The 21823-nt window shown below is 66.1% G+C and overlaps 1 protein-coding gene across 1 annotated transcript; it reads right to left on the bottom strand.

Annotated features, from left to right (window-relative positions):
- Nucleotides 1-654: 654 nt before the first annotated feature.
- On the bottom strand, nt 655-18604 carry LOC123023117 (homeobox protein EMX1-like). Its single transcript, XM_044429523.1, has 3 exons — nt 18214-18604; nt 10667-10851; nt 655-822 (listed from the first exon to the last, which is right to left on the bottom strand). The coding sequence occupies exons 1-3, from the start codon at nt 18602-18604 to the stop codon at nt 655-657; spliced, it is 744 nt and encodes a 247-aa protein (XP_044285458.1).
- Nucleotides 18605-21823: the final 3219 nt, after the last annotated feature.

A 21823-nucleotide genomic window follows, 5' to 3' on the forward strand; every position in this document is an offset into this window, starting at 1 on the left:
CCAGGGGGAGGTTGCTGCTTCTCACCTGAACGACGTGCTCAGGAACCACCCTGGCCGCCCTCTGCCAGCGGCACGTGCGGCTCCTCGGCAGCACCAGCGCCTGCTACAACGACGCCACGCATTTCAAACCCATGTTGCTTTTATTACTGCACGGAAACACGCACTACAGCTTTTCCTATCTACGACACGGGACACATACATGGGCGTGCCAGGCGCAGACACACGGAAGAATAAATTAAAATGAAAGCGTCGTCCTTTTTGTCGCTGCTAAAAAATCACCATCGTCCAACCGAAGCCCGACAAAAGAGGTGTGTGACGGGTCGGATCCTGGTTGATATGTTTATTTGCTCGGACGGAGGGCAGATGGGCAGCTTCCTGCTGGGAAGGGTGGCCGCTGCTCCCCGGAGCCCACGCTCCTCTGCCACGCTCCTCTCAGCCAAGCGCTTCGCGGTCCCACAGGTGGCCCCTGGGCTGGCAGGAGCACTCGGGGGGGGGAGGTGTCCCCTGCACCCTGCGTGCCCATTGTGCCCATGGAGAAGAGGCCGGGAGGGGGTGCGGGTGGCTGGCCCGCCCTTACTGCCCCAGAGTCTGTTCCCCCTCCTGCACAGTCCTCACGGTGGCCCGCTGGCCGGCAGCCTCCTCCCCCGCGCCCGGCTAGTCGTTGGACGTGACGTCGATGTCTTCCCCGCTGGACTGCTTGGTGGCGATCCGCCACCGGTTGATGTGGTGCGACCCCTTCTTCTTCTGGTCTGACTCTGGGCCCTCCTCTTCCAACTTCTGCCGTTTGTATTTGGTCCTCCTGTTTTGAAACCAGACCTTCACCTGGGCAAGACAGAGAAAAGGGTCAAAGAGGCACAGAAGCCTTCCCCCGGGAACGGAGAGCGGGCTGGGCCACTTCCAGGCAGCCAGAAAGCGATCCTGGGCCGCTTGCACCGAATGCTTGAACACGAGCTGCCCCGAGCGGAGCACCAAGGCCCGGGGGGGGGGGAGGGGCACTCCTTTGCGCAGAGGCGCGCTTTTGGCCGGGGGGGGGGGGGCGGAGCGGCTTCAGCAGCTTCCGTGCGTGCATCCGAAGCAGCCCCATCACCGGCCCCATCGGTGCGTGGCAGACAAGTGAAGACTCGGCCCACGCAGCAGGGGGTGCCCCTCCAGGGGGCGGCCTCCACCTGGGCGAGAACAGGGACAGCCACGGGGAGCGCGTGCTCAGCGGCGTTCTGGGGGGGCCCAACTGCTGCTCTAGAGTGCCCAGCTCACTGCCGGCCAAAAGAAGAGGTCGGTCCCCACAAAGACAGCAGGACCACAGGGAAAGAGCCGCACACGTGTGCCAGAACAGATCCACCCGCGTCTGCCGTGAGAAGAACGTTGCGCTCACATCAGGCACCTGGTCCAACAGCGACGATCGACGTGGTGTGCTTGCTGCTGCTGCACCCCCGGTGCTCAGGCTGCACTGGGCAGACAAGGCCGGGGCCCGTCCCAGTGGGACCCTTGGGAGCGACACTCACTCCCCGGGGCCGAAAGGCCAGGCCCGACGAGTAAGACAGGACACAGGTCAGGCACGGGGCAGCACGCGCTGGGAAGGGAAGGACGCCCTCGTGCAGCGCACGCTCCGCAAACCGAACGATGCCGAGTGGGAGCCGGAGGCCTGGAGGCGCGCGGCATTGGGTTGTCACTGCCGTCTCCAATGGCGGCGGATCCTCTCTCCCCCCATGGCCACAGGGGCAACGGAGGCCCACCCTCCCTGCGTGGCGATGCTCCACGGGGCAGGCCCTCGGCCGTGTCTCAGCCAGGCGGCCCTGCCGGGAGGGAAGGCCCCAGTCGCCCTGCCTGGCGGCCAGGTCTCCCCCACGCAGTGGCCAGGCCAATCCCGGGCCCTCCGGAGACCTTGGGGTGCACCTGTGCGCAGCCCCGGCCAGCACACCTTGGAAGGGAGGTGGCAGGGCCACGGCCCCGGCTGCTGGGACTCCCCTCCAAGGAAAGGCTCTGTGTCCGGGGCTCTTTAGCCTGGCGAATTACGCACCGTTCGGTCACTGTGCGAGCAGGAGGCTGGCCGGGGAGCACTGCTCTCGGCCCCCCTGCTGTGCTTGTGCTGGGGCTCCCCCAGTGTGCCCAGGGGCAGCAGGGACGCCCACAGCAGAGAAGGCATGTCCAGGCGCCCCACTCACGCCCACGCCCCCAGGGTCACGGCCTGGCAGCCCTGGGGCGTCACTGCTAGCCGAGGCTGACGCAGCTCTTGGGACACCCACACGCCAAGCCTTATATTACGTGGCCCTCTTGCCAGGAACCCAGCACAGCTGCCCCGTTTTTTTTTTTTTATTATTATTATTATTATTATTATTATTATTAACATTTCTATGCCGCCCCTTGCCGAAACCTCGGGGCGGCTTACAACATGATAAAATACATTGAAATACAATAGTACATAATAAATTACCATTAAATATAAAAATACAAAAAATACATTGATTTACAAATACAACATTAAAATTATCAGTATAAAATAAAAATATAGGAGGAGAAAGAGAAGGAAGAAGAAGTTGCCCTGGCCAGATCATATGTTTTAACAATTGAAATGATGTTTAAATAAAAAGGTCTTTACCTGGCGCCGAAAAACCAGTAACGACGGTGCCAGGCTCATAACAACAGCCCTGTGAGGTAGGCCGTGCTGAGAGTGAGTGACTGGCCCAAGGTTCCCAGTGCACCTCGCAGCCTGGTTCTCTGGGGGCCCCAAGTCCAGACTGCCGCCACCGCTGCCCCACACTGAGCGCGCATGCATGGAGCCCCCTCGCCCCCCAGGCCACACCAGACGCTGCAGCGCCTGCTGGCCGGGAGTTCCGTTCTGAGGCCAAAGGGCTGCCCCCCCCCCCCGAGAAGGCGGAAGGCAAGGAGGCTCCTCAGCTCAGAAAATTATGGGATGGGAGCTCTGCGTGACGCGAGTCCACGGGAGTTCTCTGCCCAGGCGCCCACCAGGGGCCCATCCAGGGAAAGTCCGGGACGGAGCGAGCGACCTCCTGCTTGCTCCGCCCAGCATTCCTCTGTGGAACCCACACGCAGGGAAGCTTCCTAGGGGGCTACGCAAAACGAGGGTGGGGGCCCCTTTGGCTCTGCGCAGCAGGATCCTTTCTGTTCGCAGGTAAAGCAACACATTTAAGGGAGGCGAAAGCCATTCGCCACAGGGTGAAGCAGGAGGCCGTTTGGCGCAGGTGGCGTTCCGGAAACCCGCCCTGTCCTCGGCAGCCTGTTGACCTCCAGAATCCTGGGCTGCAACCCCCCCAAATTCCAGTCCACACAGACAATGTGAGCACATTCCTTAACACACGCACAGCCCTCCTTTCTGCCTTGGAGGAGCCGCAGGGGCCGATGTGGCCGCCTTCTCTCCATGTTCTCCGCACCGAGAGTTGCACCCTCTGGCCCGTGGTGGCTGCACCAGAGCCCTGGGCCTCACCTCTCCTCTCCCGGCGGCCACAGACACCCTTTCCTCCCAGCTGCCTCCTGCGGCGTGCCTGCCCACCACGTCCACTTGCTTGCCTGTGGGAGAGTTCAAGGACACAGCCCCACGCAGGTTCAGGCAATGGCAAGGCTGGGAGAGGGAGGCCGGCTGCTGGGGGCCTTCCCAGCCCTGCCCAGGAGGGGGCCCCAAGCAAGGCCTGCTATCCCACGGGGGGCGGGGGGGTGGAGAGGCATCCAGGCGGGAGGGCCCAGGCCGGGCGAGGCCCAGCTCAGTACCTGCAGGCTCTGCAGCGGCACCTTTGTGCTTGGGGGGAGCGCTCTGAGGGACCCATGGACCCCTGTAGCCCCAGTTCCACCCTTGAGCAAAACACGTTCTCATTTGGGAGATTTCTGGCCTTCCCAGCTTAGCTGCAGATTGCCAGGTAACAGGCAATAACAAATTAAGGTATCACCATCAAATGACAACGGTAAGAGAAAAGCAAGACGGAAACGCCAAGCCCGGTAGTGAGCAAGGCACCCGGCAGATGATGCGCCAACGAACCCGTTCCGCACAAAAATCCAACTCAGACACGGCTGGCTGGTCCAGCCGGATATTCACGGGTTACCAGACAGGCCTCGACTTCACGATGTGCCAAGTGCCGGTTCCGCTGCACCCAGCGCCAGCCAGACCTCGCCTGGCGCCCCGTCTCCAGTTCTGGCACCGAAGTTTCAAAAAGACGCAGGACAGCCAGAGAGGGCGCAGAGGAGGGCAGCCAGGGTGGCCCAGGGACCGGAGGCAAAGCCCTGCGAGGAAAGACTGAGAGAAATGGGCGCGTTCAGCCTCGAGAAGGGAAGACTGAGGAGAGACGCTGCAAGTGCCGGAAGGCGGTCACGAAGAGGAAGGACACGCTCTCCTCTCGTCCAGCCCAGAGTGCAGGACTCGGAATAGCGGAGTTCGGTGAAGAGAGACCAGGCTGAGACGAGGCACCGCAGGGATTTCCTGAGGGTCAGGGCAGTGCGGCAGTGGAGCCTCTGAGCTGGGGCAGCGGCGGGCTCTCCCTCGCTGGAGGTGCTCGGCACGCGCCCGGACAGCCCCCGGGTGGGGTGGGGTGGGGTGGCCTGGTGTCCTGCGACAGCAGGGGGCTGGACCCGAGGGCCTTCTGGCCCCTTCCGACTCTACCTTTCTATGATGTTTAAGACTGAACCAAGAGGGCCCAAGCAAACCTCCCTGGCGGGAGCCATACAGCTGCCCCCTCCAAAGGGAGTCCCCCGTGGCAGAGGGTCCTGGGCTGGCTGGGAAAGACGCCTGCAGGAAACCCGTTCAGGGTCCACAGGGCTGGGCTGGATGGAGGCCATCTGAGAAGGGGGCAGCTCCGTGCCTCATCTGGGGCCACTCCCGACTCTTACCTGCCCTCCTGCGTTCGCTGCACCCAGAAGCGGCCTGCCAGGGCAATGTCGGTGCGAACGTGCAGCTGATGCGAGGCAGCGCCCCCCAGCGTGCGATCTCCGCTCCACCCCATCGTCTGGGGGGCATTACAGCCGAACAGAGGCCCAGCGGGCATAGAACTCCCCCCATGGTTTGAAAGCCCGCTCCGACCCAGAAGTCAGGGGCCCTACTGGGTGGCACTGCACTTTGCACATGCTTAGGGAAGCTTTCTTCGGCGTATGTCCCAAAGCTGAGCCCAAACAGCTTCTTCGCCCCCCGCCAAGCCTCCCTGCGCGCCGCAACGGGTCGCGTCTCCACTCGTGCCCCCAACCGCCCCGCGGCACCGGCCTCCCCGTGCGCCCGGGCTTCCCTGGCGGGCCTTCCTTGCCTCGGCCCTCCCGCGCGCCCGCCGCCCGCCGCGCCGTTCGCAGAAGAGGAGCCCGAGGGCCGACCGGGGATCGGCGGGGCTGGGCAGGGCGCAGGCGCCCCCGACGCTTCCTCGGAAGCCGCCCGGCCTTTCCAGGCGAGGCTCCGCCGCACTCGGATATCACCCGACAGCCGCGGCGCGCCTCCCCAAGCGCGTCCTTCCGGGAAGAAGCCCCTGCGCGCGGGTGCGCGGCTCCTGCGACCCCTCCCGGTGCGTCCCAGGGCGGCGGCGTCCCCGCCCCGCCGCCGGCCACGCTCTGACCCTGCCCTCCCGCCGTGCGCCCAGGGGGCCAGCCATCGGCCTCGCGCAAAGGCTCCCGCCGCGGGGAGGGGGCGCATCGCGGGGAGCCCAAGCCGGAGCAGGCAGCGGGGCAGCGGGAAGGGCCCGGGGCTGGAGGGCGCGCGCTCCCGCTCCGCTGGCCGCGGGCGGCGCCCGGGGCGCGATGCGAGCGGCTGGGCAGGGGGGCCGCTCCGGGGAGGGCGCGACTTTCCGCCGGCCTTGGGGCTGATGCGGAGCGTCCCGCTCGGGGCCCCCCTCGTCTCCCCGGCCAGGCAGAGGATCCCGCGCAGCGCCTGTCCCCGACCGCGAACCCGGCCGGGGGCACCGGCGCGCGAGGACGCCGCGCACGCCTCGCTAGCCGCGCCGGGCGCGCTGCTCCGGCCCTGCCTCGCCTCCCCGGGGGTCGTCGCCCCGCCTGCCGCGGCCCCAGCGGGGCGGCTCGGGCGCGAGGGAGTCGATCCCGCCGCTTCCGCCCGAACAGCCCCCGGGCCGGCAGAAGGGCGCTGCGGCGGCGAGGCGAGGCGCGGGCCCAGGATCCCCTTCTGGCGTGTGGCAGCACCCCCAGCTGGTGGCCCCGGAGAGTTCCGGGGTGCCCTCTCCCCCTCCGTCGTGGGCCGAGCCCCCGCTCTGCCGGCCCTGTGCTCCCCCGCCCCAGAGAACCAGCGGCGGGGGGGGTGGGCATTGCCCTCTCCGTCCAGAAACACCTCGAATTCCGGCGGCCGAAGGGGCTTCCCAGAGACGAGCGAACCGGCCTTGGGAGTGTGCAGGCGGTGGGTTCTGCCTCACTCGCAACTGCGGACAAAGCGCAGCGGGTCCTCGGTTGCTTTGATCCCCACTTCTTGGGGGGAAGTCCAGCTTCTGGGGGCCTCTGAGTATGTGAATGGTTATACGTGTGATGCAGTGAGAGGAAGGATTCAGATCACAACCGCGTGAACCCACCGAGAAACAGCCCCACAGGGACCACCCTGTGACCTCCTGGTTTGCAAGCCAAGCCTCTGAGCCAGGGGGCGCAGCACGCAGAATTCCCGGCCTCCCTGCCCTGATCCCATGGGATGGTGTGAGCAGGAGGCACAGCCGGTCACTTTCCTTCTGGGAGCCAGGCTGTGAGATGGGCTGGATGCCGCCAGGAAGGCTGTGCTGGCAGGTTTTCTAACGAGGGTGGGTGTACAAGCGGGAAGTTGCATGCCCTTGCAGAGACAGTAGAAACATATTTAGTATTTTTGGTAAAAATCATTTTAAAATAATTTAAAAATACAGTTAAAACAATAGTGTAGATTTCAAGTTTTTTGGTACAAAATCCTTAACATTATAATATGAATGGGAGAAATATTAATCCGTATACTCTGAATTCTAAATCTTTGAAAAGACAACAACCTGCAGACACCCAGCTGGGATCAGATCCTGAATCATAAACCAGGAAACCTTCCCGTGTCCACGGTGTGGGGTCCAGTTTCTCCCCTCGCACAACTGGGGCCTGAATTCTAGGCCAGCCTGAGCCCGCCTGAAATTCCCCCCAGAAATTCAGAAGCACGTATCAGAAAGCTGCTCTCTAACGGGGACTGAGCGCAGGAGGGGAAGGGAATGCTTTGCCACAGTCCGGAGTGCAACCCTATCATTAAGGTAAAAAATTATTATTAATTAATTTATTTAAAGTTTTTATATGCCGTCCAACACTTAAAGTCTCTGGATGGCTTACAAAAAAACAAAAAAACCCCAACCATATACCACAAACAACACACACAACAAAAATAATGGGGGATAATTTGTAGGTCACTTTTCAGGTTATTTATTAGAGCTGTGGGCAGATTCTGAGGTCCAGCACAACCCGCAATTTGGTGCTTGGAAAATTTGGTGCTTGATTTTGCCTGGACTCAGTTTGTCCCTCCCGTTAAATCCTGTGGGAAATCGGGACAAGGCGACAAGCACTGTTTACTCGGATTAGGGGACGGGAGACGGGCCTGTCCAGAGGGGCCAGGCCTGCGGAATTTCTGAAGAGCAGGAAAAATGGCTTGCCATGCGATCCTTGCAGTAACCCCGGGTGAAAATGTGCCTCCTCTCTCCACACCCCGCTCCCCATCAAGATTTACAGAAAGGATGTCTGAGGTTTGGAGAATCCCGAGCTGGTTTGGCCTTGGGAAGCCCTGGAGCTGGGGAAGGGTCTGGGATGGGCCCTGAATCGGCTCAGACTCCAGCCAGATCTGAAGCACACCCACCCTCAGCGCTTACGGGGTCTGTGCACGCGGTCCAGGAGTTCCTCGTGTCGCAGCAACAGGCAGCGCCGCACGTGGGAAAGACCACGCACGGGAATAGCCGGGGCGCTGCTCCCAGGGACAGGGCGGCCTGTGCTGCTGCCGGATGTGTGGGCCCGAACCCACGTCTGCTCCCCACTGGCCGAGAGTGTGGAACCGGGGCCCAGCACTTCTGGGGTCTGGTCCCCGCGCAGCCATGGAGCTGGCTGGGTGACTTCAGGCCAGTCAGAATTCTCAGCCCCACCTACCTCACAGGGTTGTTGTTGTGGGGATAAGACTGAAAGGAAGAGGAGAGCTGTGTAGGCCATCTTGAGCCCCATGACAGAAAAAATGGCGAGCTATAAACACAATCGATAAACACCATTAAGTTCTGCGCGGCCACTGAGGGTGGCAGAAGCCGAAGGAAGTTTCAACAAGAGAGCACCCCCCCCCACCCCGCCAAAGTGCCAGCACTCTGTTCTGGGGCAGGAACACTCAGGGCACCTAAGCTTGTCCATAGAATACGAGCTTTGCAGCGAAGCTGACACTGCAGATACAATTCATGATTTTGAAACAAAAACATCCAGAAGAATACTGGTTTAACATGAATCGGCTTATTTATACAATGCTTACAGACAGAATGGCTCATGAGATTTTATTTTAAAACCAAAATAATCCATTTATCAGGAGCAACCAAAAAGTTACAGAAAGTCAGCCAGCTTTGTTATGTGAACCAAAAATAGCTCAAGGTTAGGGCATGGCAGAAAAGTGTGGCCGGGGACACGATCCCAGAAAAGGCCTTGCCTGGCTTCAGAACAGGGGAGGAGGTGGTGCGCCTGATCGCAGCTTGATGTGGGGAGGGGAAGCGGCACGGAGCGATGCCCTGCCAGAGACAGCCTTCCTGGCAGCCGGTGGCCCGGAGCGATCCTTCGGGCGTCCAGCTCTGCCACGGCAGTGGGTGCGAGGCACCCCTCCCTCGTGCGTGGCGTGGCGTGGCGGAAGGACCTGCAGTGCTCGTCCCCCAGGCGGAACGCCTCTCCTGGCACCGCCACGGGCAAGACGAGGGGCTCCCTGGGTGGACCTGCGCGGGAGACCCCCGCAGCTGCCCCCTCCACTGCCCTGGCAGGCCCACAGCAGGGGAGAAGCAGCAGCAGGAGGCAGGGCTCCGCGCGGACCCGGGGCCGGCCAGGCACGGCTGGGCCCACCGCTCGGGCACACACAAGCGGTGGTTCACGCTGCCCGTGTGCTGCTGTCCCTGCTGCATGTTGCGACACCGCGGGGGAAAGCAGCTCGGCCTCTCTCTGGGGGAGAGAGAGGCCCCGTTCCCCCCGCGAGCCCGCCCCTCGCCCGCTTCCACCTCTCTGCCCTGCAAACTGACCGAGTCCCAGAAACGGGCCTGCTTCCTCTCCCTCTAGCTTGGGCGAAAAGGTTGTTCTTTGTGGCGTTTCCCCCAAGTGTGCCCTTAAGGACTCCCTTCCCACAACAAAACTAGCCGCCAGTTGCAAAAACATGCCTGGCGTTTTAAATGTTTGTGAAATGCTGGCATTGAAGAAGAGCACGACGTCCAACCTCGAGACACAGAAAGGGCCCGGAGGTTCGCGTGACCAGCCCAGCGGGCTGCCCGGCCACACCAAAAAGCACAGTTTCCCTCGAGAAGCCACCCTGAGAGCCCACGACAGCTCTAAGGCGGCTCTTGCCCCCTGTGGGTTGTCGGGCAACTGCTTTGTGGGTTGTCAGGGATGGTTGTGAGCAGCTCGGCCAAGGAGGAAGGCCCCTTTGCTCAGGGTCTCCGCCGAGCCACCGGCAGCCCTTCTGCTGATTCCACCGCGGCCCATTTGCGCCTGGCTCGGAAGCTGCTGCGCGAAAAGCGCCGAGAGAGAGGGGAACGTGGAGCAGCAGACACGGGGGTGGCACCTGCCGCAGCAGACACGGGGGCCCTGTGACTTTGCCGTGCACCGCACTCCGCTGCACGTCCCCCGCCCCCGGTGCTTCCCCAAACCTGCAGCTATTCCAGAAAAGAGGGAAACCGGCTCCCTCGCTTCTCGTGGCCCTCTCTCAGAGCACCGGCTGCTGCCCCGGTCAGTTCTTGGGATGTGGCGGGGAAGTAAGTGGAGAGGAAGCTTGCTCTGAAAACGGGGTGAACTAGTATCTCCCCATTCTGGGTTAGCTAGAAATTTGGGGATGTAGTAAAGAGGTGCAGGATGTGGACAACTGCCTTGGATTCCTTGGAAGGAAAATGGCAGGATAAATACAGTAAGCAAGCAAATAACACAACACTCTGACGGCCGAACACGTAAAAGGACCACGCTGCCCTGGGCAGAGCCGCTTGGCCGCTCTCAGGGCCCCTTGCTGGCCACCGCGTTTCAGCGCCAGTCGGGCAGCCGATCCCGGCAGCTGCGCACGCGGAAGCCTGCGCGGAATCCCACCTCTTCCACTGCCCGTGTGCGACCGGCTCCAGTCTGCCCGGCCTGGCATGACTACACTGGACATTCAGACTTAACCGCGCTTTGCAAAAGACAAAAGCTGCAGCGGCACCTGCAGCAGCAGCAGCAATGTATCGGCAACTGTAGGTTTTGCCGATCTGCAACATACAACGTGCACAGAGCAGGAAACGAAATGGGGCAGCAACAGAAGCTGAGGCAAGAGGGATTCTGCCAGACGGGGACCGGAGAGCAGCCGGGGGACTAAAAGGGGGGGGGGGGGGGGGACGAGCCACACCGAGCGCCACCAGCGAGCCACCGTGGCCTGAGGCATCACAGAAGCGCAGACGAGCGGAGTCGGAGGGGCCAGCAAGGCCCTCGAGCGAGCCCACCCCTGCTCCGTGCAGGGCCCCCCGCGGCGTCCGGGCACGCCCCTCCTCTCTGGCCCCAACGGACTCACCTGGGTCTCCGAGAGGCTGAGGCTGCTGGCCAGTTGTTTGCGTTCGGCACCCACCACATAGTGGTTCTTCTCAAAGGCGCGCTCGAGTCTCAGGAGCTGCGAGGGCGAGAAGGCTGTCCGGATCCGCTTGGGCTTCCGGGCAAACGGGCCGTGAAGAAGCAAGCTCTCCTGGGACACCTCGCTGCCTGCGGGGGAAGCGCCACAGGTCAGCATCCGTCCTGGCAGTGGCGGGAGCCGCCCTCCCCCCGCCCCCGGAGGAAGAGCCCTGTCGCGCTTGGAGGCTCACTCCCACGGGTGCCGCGGGGCCGAGCAAGGCCGGAGTGTGGGGACGGGGCCCCTCGGGGCCCGTCTCAGCAGCGCGGGCAGGACCCCACACAGGGCGGCCAGCCCACTTCCAAGCAACGGGCCGGGGAGGAGCAACGCCTCCCCCATTTCAGCGCACATCATCCAGCGGTGGGAGGCCAGCATGAGACAGGCGGCTCGCGGCAGGTGCGCTGCTCCTTCAGACGGCAGCTCTGCCAGGACCAGGCGCCAAGCCCACCCACCGGGCCAGTCACTCGCTCTCGCCAGCTTTCCTCCAGCACCGGTCCGTAAGAGCGGTGGGGGACGGGCCCGGACAGAGGCCTTTGGGGGCCACCTGCATCCATCCGGACAGGACCCTGTGAGGGAGCTGCCCTGGCTGCTGAAGCGATGCTGCAGAGACTTCTCTGCGGCAGCTGCACGAGACACTGACCCCGACCCGAGAGCTGCACCAGTTCCAGGGAATCCCGTGTGCAGGATGCGGCCCGGCCTTTGGTGGCGCCAGACTCAACTCCTGCTGGAGGGCGACCGACCGCAGGGGATCTGACTTTGGCCTGGCCATCCAGGCTCCAGCAGAGGGAAAGCGCCAGGGCGACCCACACCCGAGCAAGGGCGGGGAGAGAGGCCCTCCGCTCCCTCGGGGCGCATGCATGCAGCACGCACGCACGCACCCTCCCGAGGCAGACGCAGAACGGTGGTGCTCGGCTGCCCAGGCCCTCCTTCCACAGGGACGATGTGCGTGAGCCACAGCACGTGCTCTGGGGGAGCCGCACGGGTGGAATGCCTGGCGGAAAGGAAGGGCCGATGGCACTCTCGCGGAGGGGTGGGATCCTGTCCTGCCGTGTTACCAGACCGTGGGCTGTGGGGCCGCAGCAGGACGTGCTCTCTGGGTGGCTCCTGCGGCCCTTCCCCTCATTCCTCTGCCTTTGCTCCCAGGGGCCCGGGGGGCCAGGCAGGGGACAATGCCCCCTCCCATCTCGGCAAGGAGGAGCACTGGGCACCCCCCCAGCTGTTGCCCGGCAGCCTCCGACAAGTCCCAGTCGTGGAGCCTCGTGGGGATGGCCGGTCTCCTTCACAGGGATGTTGTGAACAAGCACAGAACGAAAAAGGCCACCCCCTCGCACCAGGAATGAGTGCCGAGCAGCAGGGGCCCCGATCAGTCAGCAAGCCCTGGTCTGTCGGGGCTCATTTCTGTACTTAATTAGCACACAGCTAGTTGGCCCAATAACCGGCGTTCTCTGAGTGGATTACAAGCAGTTAAAAAGTAAAACGGTGGACAGCAATTAAACATACAAAACACAAGACGGACTTTTAAAGGAGGAACATAAAATAATGCAAAACAAGGGAGGACACGGAAGTCAACAGAACAGCCACAATGGCGGACAAGCTGCCTGGGAGGAAGAGGGGGCTTTGACTGCCCGCCCCCCCCCCCGAGGACCGGCCTCACCCTCCTGGGGTCTCTTTCTGTCAGCGAGGTGCCACCACGGGGCAGGGTCTCTCCCTTGCAGCCCCCGCCTCACTGCCTGGAGTGGGGGTCCCTCAGGGGAGGGTCCCCGAGGATGATCCAAGTGTCTGCGCAGAGACTTGGAGGAGAGGCTGTGCGGACCCCAAGTCGATTCGGGCCCAGCGACGAGGAAGCAAAGCCCCGGCACACACGGTCGGTCGGCCCGCTGGACACGGGTTGTGACCAGCAGCCCCCGAGCCGGCTGAACTGCCTCCGAGCGCCCGCCGGGCGTGATGCCGACGCAGCCAGGTGCTCGCAGAGCACGGACCTGACCGTGGCTGGGCTGCCTTGGGGCACCCCCCACCTGCCTGGCGCTGCCCACCCCACCGCAAGCACAGAGGTGTGCAACGGGCAGCCAAGCCAGGTCCCTGCGGGGGCGCATGGGGGGGGCTGCGGTGTGGCCACCCCGCACTTCCGCCTTCGTGGACCCACCCCGACCCAGCAGGGATGCCGCAGGCCAGGACCGACCGCCCTGCTCCTCTGGGCAGGGCCGCGGCTTGGCCGAGGGGTGGGACGCAACGCCCCCCCCCCCGCAGCAAGAGGTGCGAGGGCACCGCCTGCGCAGGCGTCTCGGCTCGCCACAAATGCCCCGCGCGGCTAGGGCTCGCTGGAGCAGAAGCTCCGCCGGCCACGAAGCCGCCTCGGGCCTCCAGTGGCGGGCGCCGCGGATCCATGGGCGCGCCGGGTGTGCGCACGCAGCGCTCTCATAATTTGGGTCGCGATCCAGGCAAAGTTAAGCAGGGGAAAGTGCAGTTGGTTGCGGGGGACAAAGCGCGCGACGGTCTTTCGCCCGCGTGTGCGAGGCCGGCTCTATCACAGACTTCAGAAAAATCTCTCGCGCTGAAATCCGCGCAGGAGGAGGCCCTCAGCCTTGGCTGGACTGTGTCCTGGCTGACCAACGGCCGCGGAGGAAGCTATGACGGGAATATCGGTATGGACCAAGAGCCGCCCCTCAGCATTCCGCGCAAGCTCTGCTGGGAGAGAAAGGACCCGACAGTTAAGCCGCGGAGAGTAACCGGCGCTGCCGGCCGCCGGCACGGCGGGACCCCCTCCGCTCCCCGCCGCCCGGGAGGGCTCCTCTCCCTTCCTTCCGTCTGGGGACGGACCCTGCACCGTCCCTCGCCCCGAGCGCGCTGGACTCCTTCCTCTTTCATTCGGAATCCCGACTAAATGGTTATGCCTTGAGTTCTGTTGGCCTGGACGAATTCTGCAATCGCATGCCCCCGTGTTGGTGGGTCGCCGTTTCCGCAGTTCGGTTTTTTAAAAAGGGATAATCAATTTTACAAATAAGGAAATAAAAACAGAATAGTAAATTCTGTATATACAAATTCTGCTGCAGTGCCTAAACAGTGCAGTTTTGTAACAAATTTTCTGCCCAGTTTCCCATTGGGAACTTCGTTGCTTTTATCAATTGTGAATCAGGGAAGCCACGAACTTTTCAAAATGAAATTGAAGGACTGTTGGATTCATGCACAGGCATCTCAAATGCCCTTCTAAGGGATTAAACACGTATCTAAAAATATATATTTCTAAAGGTGCGATTGTCCATGTTTATTTCTATGCTCTTTCCGTGTAAACAGGGAATACCCTCCCAAGTGGTTAATTTAAAAAGCCTGTTTTGAGAGACAGTTCACACTAGCTGTCCGGAATATGCCTGGGGGAAAACTCAAGTTTTTTCTTCTAAAAGCGGGCTTGCATTTGGAGAGACACAAAATGGGGACGATTGAGCATTTGAGTAAATTAGCGGCCTCAAACTCGTAATTAGTGACTCTGCGAGAAAAAGCGCGGGGCGAGCAACAGGCGAGAGGCGATCGCCCGCGAGCTCTTGGGGCGGCTGGGGCCGCGGAAATTTCCCCTCGTCCCGCCCGCGGCGGCTGCGTCTGGCCGGCCCCGCAGAGCCGAGCTGGCCGTGCCCGCGGCGGCTCCATTCGCCTGCCCTCCGGCGCCGAGGGCTCTGCTCGCCGCGCAGCTACGAAAGGCGCGGCCCTCCTCTTCCGTACCGCACGGGAGAAGGGCCAACAGCTCCGAGCCGAACGGACACCGAAAGCCGAGGGCAACTGGCAAACACGCCCGAGTCCTCCCGTTTAAAATGACGCGCCAAACCCGGATCAGAAGCCCGTGAAACGCGGCGACCTCGCCAGGCTGCCTGCGGGCCGTGCGGGGCAGGGGAGGCCGGGCCCCGCAGCGGCCGGCTCCCTTCGTGGGAAGCGGCACGCGGGCGAAGGCGCCCCTCGCAGCGGGGCGCGGGTCCCAGGAGGCCGGGGCGCGCGCGGAAACCGACGCAACGGGGGCGCGCCCCGGGCTGTCCAGTCCCTGCGGCCGTCACTCCTGGCCGCACGGGTCGAGGCGCGGATCACAGGAGTCGCTTTGAGGGATCGGAGCCCGGCAGACGCTTTGCCAGCGCGGGTCGCAACGCTGGGCGGATCGCGCCCCTGCGTCGGCTCCTTCTGGAGCGAATCCTCGCGGGGCGCCGGATCCTCCGGCTGGCGCTGCCCCCGAAGTCTGTGCCCGTAGGCGCCGGGTGGCGGTGGGACGGTGCGGCGGGGTCCCCTTGCAGCCGCGCCGGACGGGAACCCTCTGGCTTTGCCGGCAGCGCCTCCCTGCCCGTAAAGCGCCGCGAGACGCGGCGGAGCGCGCCTCTCCCGAGAGCATGAAGCCCGAACGGCGACCACGGGGCACGAGAAGCCGCGGCGGAGAAGGCCAAGGCAGGCCGCCATCGGGCACCCGCCCGGAAGGGCAAGCGCACCCCGCGCGGCCGCCCGTAACATGCTCGCGGCAGGAGCGGCCCGAGAAGCAGAAACGCCGCGGAGGCGCGGCTCACGCGTGGCCGGAAGGAAAGGCCCGGCCCCGCCGCACACCAGGCCGTCTGCGAGAAGCCCCTCGCCGGGCAGGACGCCAGCCGTGAGCAGGCGCCCAGTACGGCTGCACACGCGCGGGGGAACGGCGGCTTGCCGCGGCCTCAAGCCCGGCCTCGGGCCGGCGCCAGCCCTAGCCCTGAGCTAGCCGAGGGCGCGGCCGGCCTCGCCGAAGGCCGCTGCCGAGGGACGCTGCCCAGGGAACAGGGCCGAGCGGCTCCCGTGGACGCGCCAATCCGACCGGCCAGCGGTCCCGACAAGCCCGAGAGCCGGCAGGCGCCAGGCCAGCGGGAGGAGGCCGCGGCCCGTCAGTCCCCGCCGTGCACCTGGTCGCCGTCTCTGCGCCCAGAAGGCTGCCTGGCAGGAGTCCGGCGGGCCCCTGGGTGGGGCGGGAGCCGTGGCGCGGCGGGCCCCCCTCCCCTGGGCGCTGCGCGGCGGAGGGCGGGGGAGGCGCCCCCTGATCCGATCCCGGAGCCCGAACAAAGGCGCTTTGATCGGCCGCGGTCCCTTCGCGCGCCGGCCAGCAGAGAGGCGGGTGGGGGGCGGCCTTTCAGCTCGGCAGTGAGGCGCGGCGCGGGGCTCCGTTTCCCGGGCTGGCCGAGCCTCGGCCGCGCTGGGCGACGCAGAAGGGAGCGGGCGGTGAAACGGGCGCTGGACGCCGCCTGGGGAAGCGCCGTGGCGGCAAGGCCGGCCAGAGGCCGACGTGCCACGGCCGCCGGCTGGGAAGTGGCCGCTTCTGCGGGCCGGGCGGAGGTGGCGCGGGCGCCCGAGCCCCCTTCGCAGCCGGCGGGCGCTGCGCGAGGGGCGCTTTTCGGCGGATCTCTGCCCCTCGAAATCCCGCCTACCTGGGCCGGAGCGCTCGACGGGGCTCGGGAGGCCTTTCGCGCGCCGAGAGGGTCTCCGGCGCCCGGGCTGCTGGGCGGTACCGCGGGGGAGACCTGCCTCGAAGCGTTCCTGCAGGGCGCTCTCCCTGGCGGGCCCGGGCCGCGGGATTTCCCTTCCAGAGAAGCAGCACGCCACGAGCGGATGGATCGGGCCCTTTCGCTTGGCGCTCGTTGGACGGCCCCGCGGGGAGGCGCGGGGCGCCGCGGCTGGTGAGTCCGCTCATGCGACCCGCTTCTCTCGCCGCGCGCGACGCTTCCAGGTCAGCCGAGGGGCCCAATCCGCCCGGGCTGCTGCGGGAGGGCGACGGCCGCTCAGCCTCAGTCCGAACCAGAAACGTTGACAGGCCGCTTTCTCGCTGCCTTCTCCTCCGAATAAACCCGGGTCGCCACGTTAAAAGTGCTTAATTTTGGATGGATCGTGCAGAACCTTTCCCCTCCTCCTCAGAATTTAACGCCATTCCTCAGAAATCGGGGTCCTTGATTTTCGGGAGCCGAGGGAAAACCTGGACAAAAAAAACCAACCTCTCCTTGGAAGTACATTTCGGTGAGAGAGGCAATTTCAGTGACCCTGACTCCAAGTACATTTATTTCCTCCTGCTTCCGAAAAGACCCCGTCTCCCGCAAAGAGGGGTCTGGCTAACCGCCCGCCGCCCAGGGCCAAAGATGTTGAGAAAACTTCGCCGAGGAAAAAAGGGGGATCTTACTCTCTTCGACTTAAAACGAACTGAACTCAGCTCAACCGAACACCGGCGAATGATGTGCAGGACCTGAGCTGTCCGCTCAGCTCCCCTCGCGAGAGCCATTTCGCCGGCGAGCCCGAAGCGCCGCGGGAGACCTGCTGGACCGGCAGGCCTCGGGTTCTGTTTGTCTCGCAGACAGGCCGGCAAGGCAGAATGGATCCTGTCCGTCTAGAATTAATAAATCTCATACCGACGGTGGGAAGAATACAACCTATAAAATATAATTTTTCCCGCTGCAGAGCCGTAAACGCCTCATTTACAGGGGATCGCGAGACAATTTCATGCGGCATATAATGGGCGAATAGCCGGAGCCTGGACGCGTGCGGTCGTCGAAAGGGCTCCGCGGCTTTCCTTCCGAGTAAACGTGCCGGGACGGGCCCGCGCCGCGTCCGAAGCCACGGGGCCTGCCCGCATCGCCCGCCGGGCGTCCTGCTCGCAAGCGCGCGGGGTCTCCGCGCACCGGTCCAGGCCCGCGCGGCTCGCACGGAAGGCCGGGCGCCAGGCGGGAAGGCGGGCGGGCGCGGGCGCGAGCGCGGAGGGCTCCCGCGGGCCTCGAGCAGCCCCTCCGCATTCCGGGGCTTGCCTGCCAGGGGCGCCCCTCGCCCCGGCGGTTCCGGGGCGCCGATGCCCTCGCGGCTGAAGCTGCGACGCGGCCGTCCCGGGCGCAAACCATCGCTGCCGAGGGAGGAAGGGCCGCTCTCCGCCTCCCGGGCTTCCCCTCCGCTCCGCCGCAGCGCCGAGTTCCGGGATGGAGGCCTGCGGTGGCCTGGGCAGCAGCGCGGCTCTTCAGCAGGCGCAAGGGCCGCGCCGGGAAGGAGGGGAGGAGGATCGGGAGGGGAGGAAGGCCCCTCTGCCCGGGCAGGAGCTCGCCGCTGCCAGCCCCCAGCCCCACAAGGAGGACTCAGTTCGCCGCGCTGGGCCTGAGCAAACCTGCCCGCCGCCTGGGCGCTGGAAGTCGTCCCGGGGTCAGATCCGGATGAAGCCACGCGGGGCTCCTTGCCCTGAAGAATCGGGAGCGTCCCACGCCTGGCGAGAGGCTGCCTCGCCCCGCCAAGACCTCTCTGGCCCCTTCGGATCCTTCTCCCTTCACGGGAGCCTGCCTGCCCGAAGCCAGCCCGGCACACGCGGAGGGCGGCCCTCCCGCGAAGCCCATGCCAGCCCGGCCGACGGGCCCCGAACGTCCCCCTCAGAAGGAACCCCCTCAGGAGGGTCCGGGCCTCCCCTGCGCGCGTCCTTCCACGCAGCGCTTGCGCCGGGCGCTTACCTTGGAAGCGGTGCCCGAAGAAGCGGTTGCGCAGCACCCAGGGGTAGAAGTTGAGCGGGTCGCGGGGCTGCGCGCCGAGGAAGGGGTGGTGCGGCGAGGGCGGCAGGTGCGAGGCGCCCAGCTGCGGCGGGTGCACGGCCAGGCCCGGCGGGTGGCTCACGGCCTCCGGGAACAGCAGCTCGGGCCCTCCGTAAAGCGAGCGCCCGGCGGCGGCGGCGGCGGCCGGTCCCTGGAAGCCGTGCGCGAAGGCCTCGACGGCGGCGCTGGCCGGGTAGCCGAGGGCGGCGGCGGCGGGCCGGAGGGGCTCCTCGGCCAGCGGGTGGCTGTCCTTGCCCACCAGCGACTCGATGGTGAAGCAGCGCTTGGCCGCCGCGGCCGCCGGCTGGAACATGGCGCCCGGCGGGGCAAGAGGCGGCGCGCGAGTGCGGGGGAGCGCCCGGGCGAGGCTGCTCGAGGGAGCCACGACGGGCGCGGGCAGGCTGCGGGAGGCAGGGCGCGCCAACGCCGAGCGGCTCCGCGGAGGCGGCGGCGGCGGCACTCGCGCCCGTTCACACGCGCACTCACCCCCGCTCCCTCCGCCGCCGCCGCCGCCGCCGCCCGCCCCATCCACCCGTTGCACAGTGGGCGCGCTCCGGGGCTCGCCGTCCAGATAAGCCGAGTACCTGGCGGGCCGCCCCCTCTGATTGGCCAGGCTCACCTGCCCCGGGGTTGGGGAGGGCACGTGGGAAGGGGAGCGGCGGGGAGGAGGGAGCGGGGTCGCCACCAAAAGGCGGACTGGAGCCCCGCGCGGCTGCTCCGCGTCCCGGAACCGCCCCTCCCCGCCCCGCCCCTCCCCCGCCCGCCCCTCGCTGCCTGCGCGCTGCTCGCGGCCGGCGGAGCGACGGCGCGGAAGAAGAGGCCGGGCGGGCGGCGAGCCGGGCGCCGCGCGCTGCTGCGGGACTGGGCCGGGAGCACCTGCGCGGAAAGCGGGCGGCAGCAGGTAGGCGGGCCGGCCCGGCGCGGGCGGGGAGCAGCGGGCTGCGGCGCCCCGAAACGGCGGCGGCGGCGCTTCTGGCCCTCACGGTGCGTCCGGCTTCGGGGCGGCCTCGGGCCCGCGCGGAGCCCGCTCCGCCCGGGCGGCTCTTCCCTCGCGCGGTGCGCCCCCGAGCGGATCTGCAGGAGCGGGCGCTCTCGTCCCCGCAGCGGCGGCGCGGCAGGACTGGGCGGAGGCGCCCGCGAGCCCCCACGGCGGGAGCGCCCGGGCGAGGCTCCCCGCCTCCGGAGTGACCCGCTCGCTGCGAGGGCTGCCGGGCTCCCGCAGTGCAACGCTCGCGCGTCCCTCGGGCTCCGGGCGCAGCAGCCGCACGTGTGGCCCGGCCCGGTTTCTAGAGAGCGGCCGCCCCCGGCCCTGCCCCGCCCCGCCCCGACGCGCCTCCCCGGGCCGGAACGGGGCTGCCGCCGGCTCCCTCGAGCCCCGCACTCCTCCCGCGCCGCCCGGCACAGCCCCGCCTTTCCCAGCCGCCGCGAGGTGGGCCCTGCCGCTCCTTGTCCCCGCTGGTCGGAGGCCGTCCCGGTGCCTGCCGGAGCTCGGAGGCTGACCCGTCCGGCGGCCCGGAGATACCCGAGGCTTTCCCCTGCAGCAGGAGCCGGCCGCCCCGCGCCTTCTGCCGGAGCCCCCGACCGGCCTGAGAGACACTTTCTGGGAAGGAAGAAGCCCCCGTGGCCGGTCCCGCAGCGCGTGCGCGCCCGCCCACCGCCCGCCCCGGCTCCGTCGCCGTCGGGGGCGAAAGCCGCGGGTGCGCGCCGAGGAAGGGAAGACGGGAGGGGTGCAGGCGGAGTTGCGGGGCGCCCGTTTAGGGCAGCTCCGCAAAGCCAAGGAAGAAGGGGAGGGGGCCACCAAGCAGTCCAGGTGGGAACGCGGTCCTTCCGCCCCGTCCTCCCAGTCCTCGGATGCCCCCTCCCAGTCTTCGGGCCACCTCTGCTGGGGGAGAGCGGGACTGTCCGGCACATTCCCATCCCTTCGCTCGCCGCCACGCCCCCCCCCCGCTCCCCGCTCCGGTGCACGTGCGTCTTTGGCATTCGGAGCAAAGCACCTTCTTTCTGCAGTCAGTCCAGAGCAAGGCCGCTCCCCGCGAGAAGCGACTTTCGGCTATGCTGACGCTCAGTTCTCTCCCTTTCAGACGTTCGGCTGCCTCCCCGTCTGCTCATTTCTGCACGGTCCAACTTCGCAGGGCCAGCGAGGCCGAGGGAGCCTTCGCGATGCGCCTCCTGCGCCCTCCGCCCCGCGGCTGACAGCCCCTGCCTCCCTCCTCGGGCAGCTGCCGCTGCCGTCCTGGCGGGGAGGGTGCGGCGAAGGCCCCGCGCCGCTTCCGCGGGTTCCCCAGGGCTCTGGCCTTCCCCTCCGGCTCTCGGCAGGAGGGCACGGGGTCTTCGCGGCAGGCGAGCTGGGCTGGCTGTGTGAGCGAGGCCGGCAGGCCAGCCCGCGGCCCCGAGAAAGGGAGCGCGCTCTCCGCCCCTGCTGGGATCGCCGGCGCCTGGTCACCGGAGGGACGCTCCGCTCCGCAAGGAGAAGCTTGGACGGGCGTGTGCGGTTGGGCCGGGGCACGGGGCGGGGGCTGCCACCGCGGCTGGACCGTGGAGAAATGAGACGGAGGACACCAAGAGCAGCGGGAGGCGCCCTTTCCCCGTCTTCTCCTTCCTCTTTCCTTTTCCGACCGACCTTCCCCAAACTGGATCAATTGGCAGTGAGACGGCAAAATAAGAAGTCGCACAGAAATAACGGGCCAAGAACGGCTAGGTAGAGGAAGAGCGGGGGGGGGGGGGAGGGGGGCTCTTGCAACCGCAGGGACTAGCGCCACAAGCCGCTGCCCGAGAGAAGCAGAGGGCCGAGCCCTTCCTTCTCTTTGGCTTCCGGCGGACTCCGCGATTCTCCCTTCCGCCCTCTGCCGAACCCAGCGCGGGGGGCTTTTCCCCCTTTCCCTTTTGCTTGGCTGGCCCGTCGGGGCTGCTGGGCGGAGCCGTTTGGCGAGAGGAGCCACTGGGCCAGCAGGAGCGTGGGCGCGTTAGCAAGAGTCCTTGCTCGGTCCGGCTACCCAGCCCGGCTGCAGGCGTGACCTGGCCTGTCCGTCGGCGGAGCCGGCAGCAAGCGCGTCCGCGATGGCCGAAACCGCCCGAGGGAAAGGGGCTCCGGCGAGCACCCGACGCGCCCCGCCAAGGCAGGAGAGGAAAGGGAGGCGGCGGCTCTTGCGGCAGGTGGCCGGAGCACCTCCGTCAAGCGCAGCGGTCCTGCGGGGCGCGCGCGGGGGGGGGGGTAGCCTCTCTGAACAAAGGGAGGAACAGGGTGGGGGGTGCTGACCTCCCCGGAGCCGGTGGTTCCGGGCCTTTCCTGGCTGGGGTCTGGCCAGCTTTGGCGCCTCATAGGAACGCGGGCTGATAGAAGGGGAAGGGGCCACCAGGCGTCGGCTCCCGCCCCTGCCCAGCGCCCCTCGGCTCCAAGGCCGGGATCGCAGCTGGAGCGGGGTTGCAGGCAACAGACCGGGGGAGCCTCCTGACGTTCTTCTTGTTGCGACTTCCTTCCAGGTCAGCGTCCGCAAGAGCTCGGGGCCAGTCTGGGAACCACACGCAGTCACCC

Source organism: Varanus komodoensis, unplaced genomic scaffold, assembly GCF_004798865.1.
Source record: "Varanus komodoensis strain SLA01 unplaced genomic scaffold, ASM479886v1 scaffold2, whole genome shotgun sequence".
Lineage (NCBI taxonomy): Eukaryota > Metazoa > Chordata > Lepidosauria > Squamata > Varanidae > Varanus > Varanus komodoensis.

Excerpts from the sequence above, each read along its gene's own strand:
- LOC123023117 (XM_044429523.1), bottom strand. The coding sequence starts at position 18,604 with ATGTTCCAGCCGGCGGCCGCGGCGGCCAAGCGCTGCTTCACCATCGAG. Across the intron at positions 10,852-18,213 it reads CTTCGGGCACCGCTTCCAAG|GCAGCGAGGTGTCCCAGGAG; the intron begins GTAAGCGCCCGG and ends CTTCCCCCGCAG. Across the intron at positions 823-10,666 it reads TCAGCCTCTCGGAGACCCAG|GTGAAGGTCTGGTTTCAAAA; the intron begins GTGAGTCCGTTG and ends TGTCTTGCCCAG.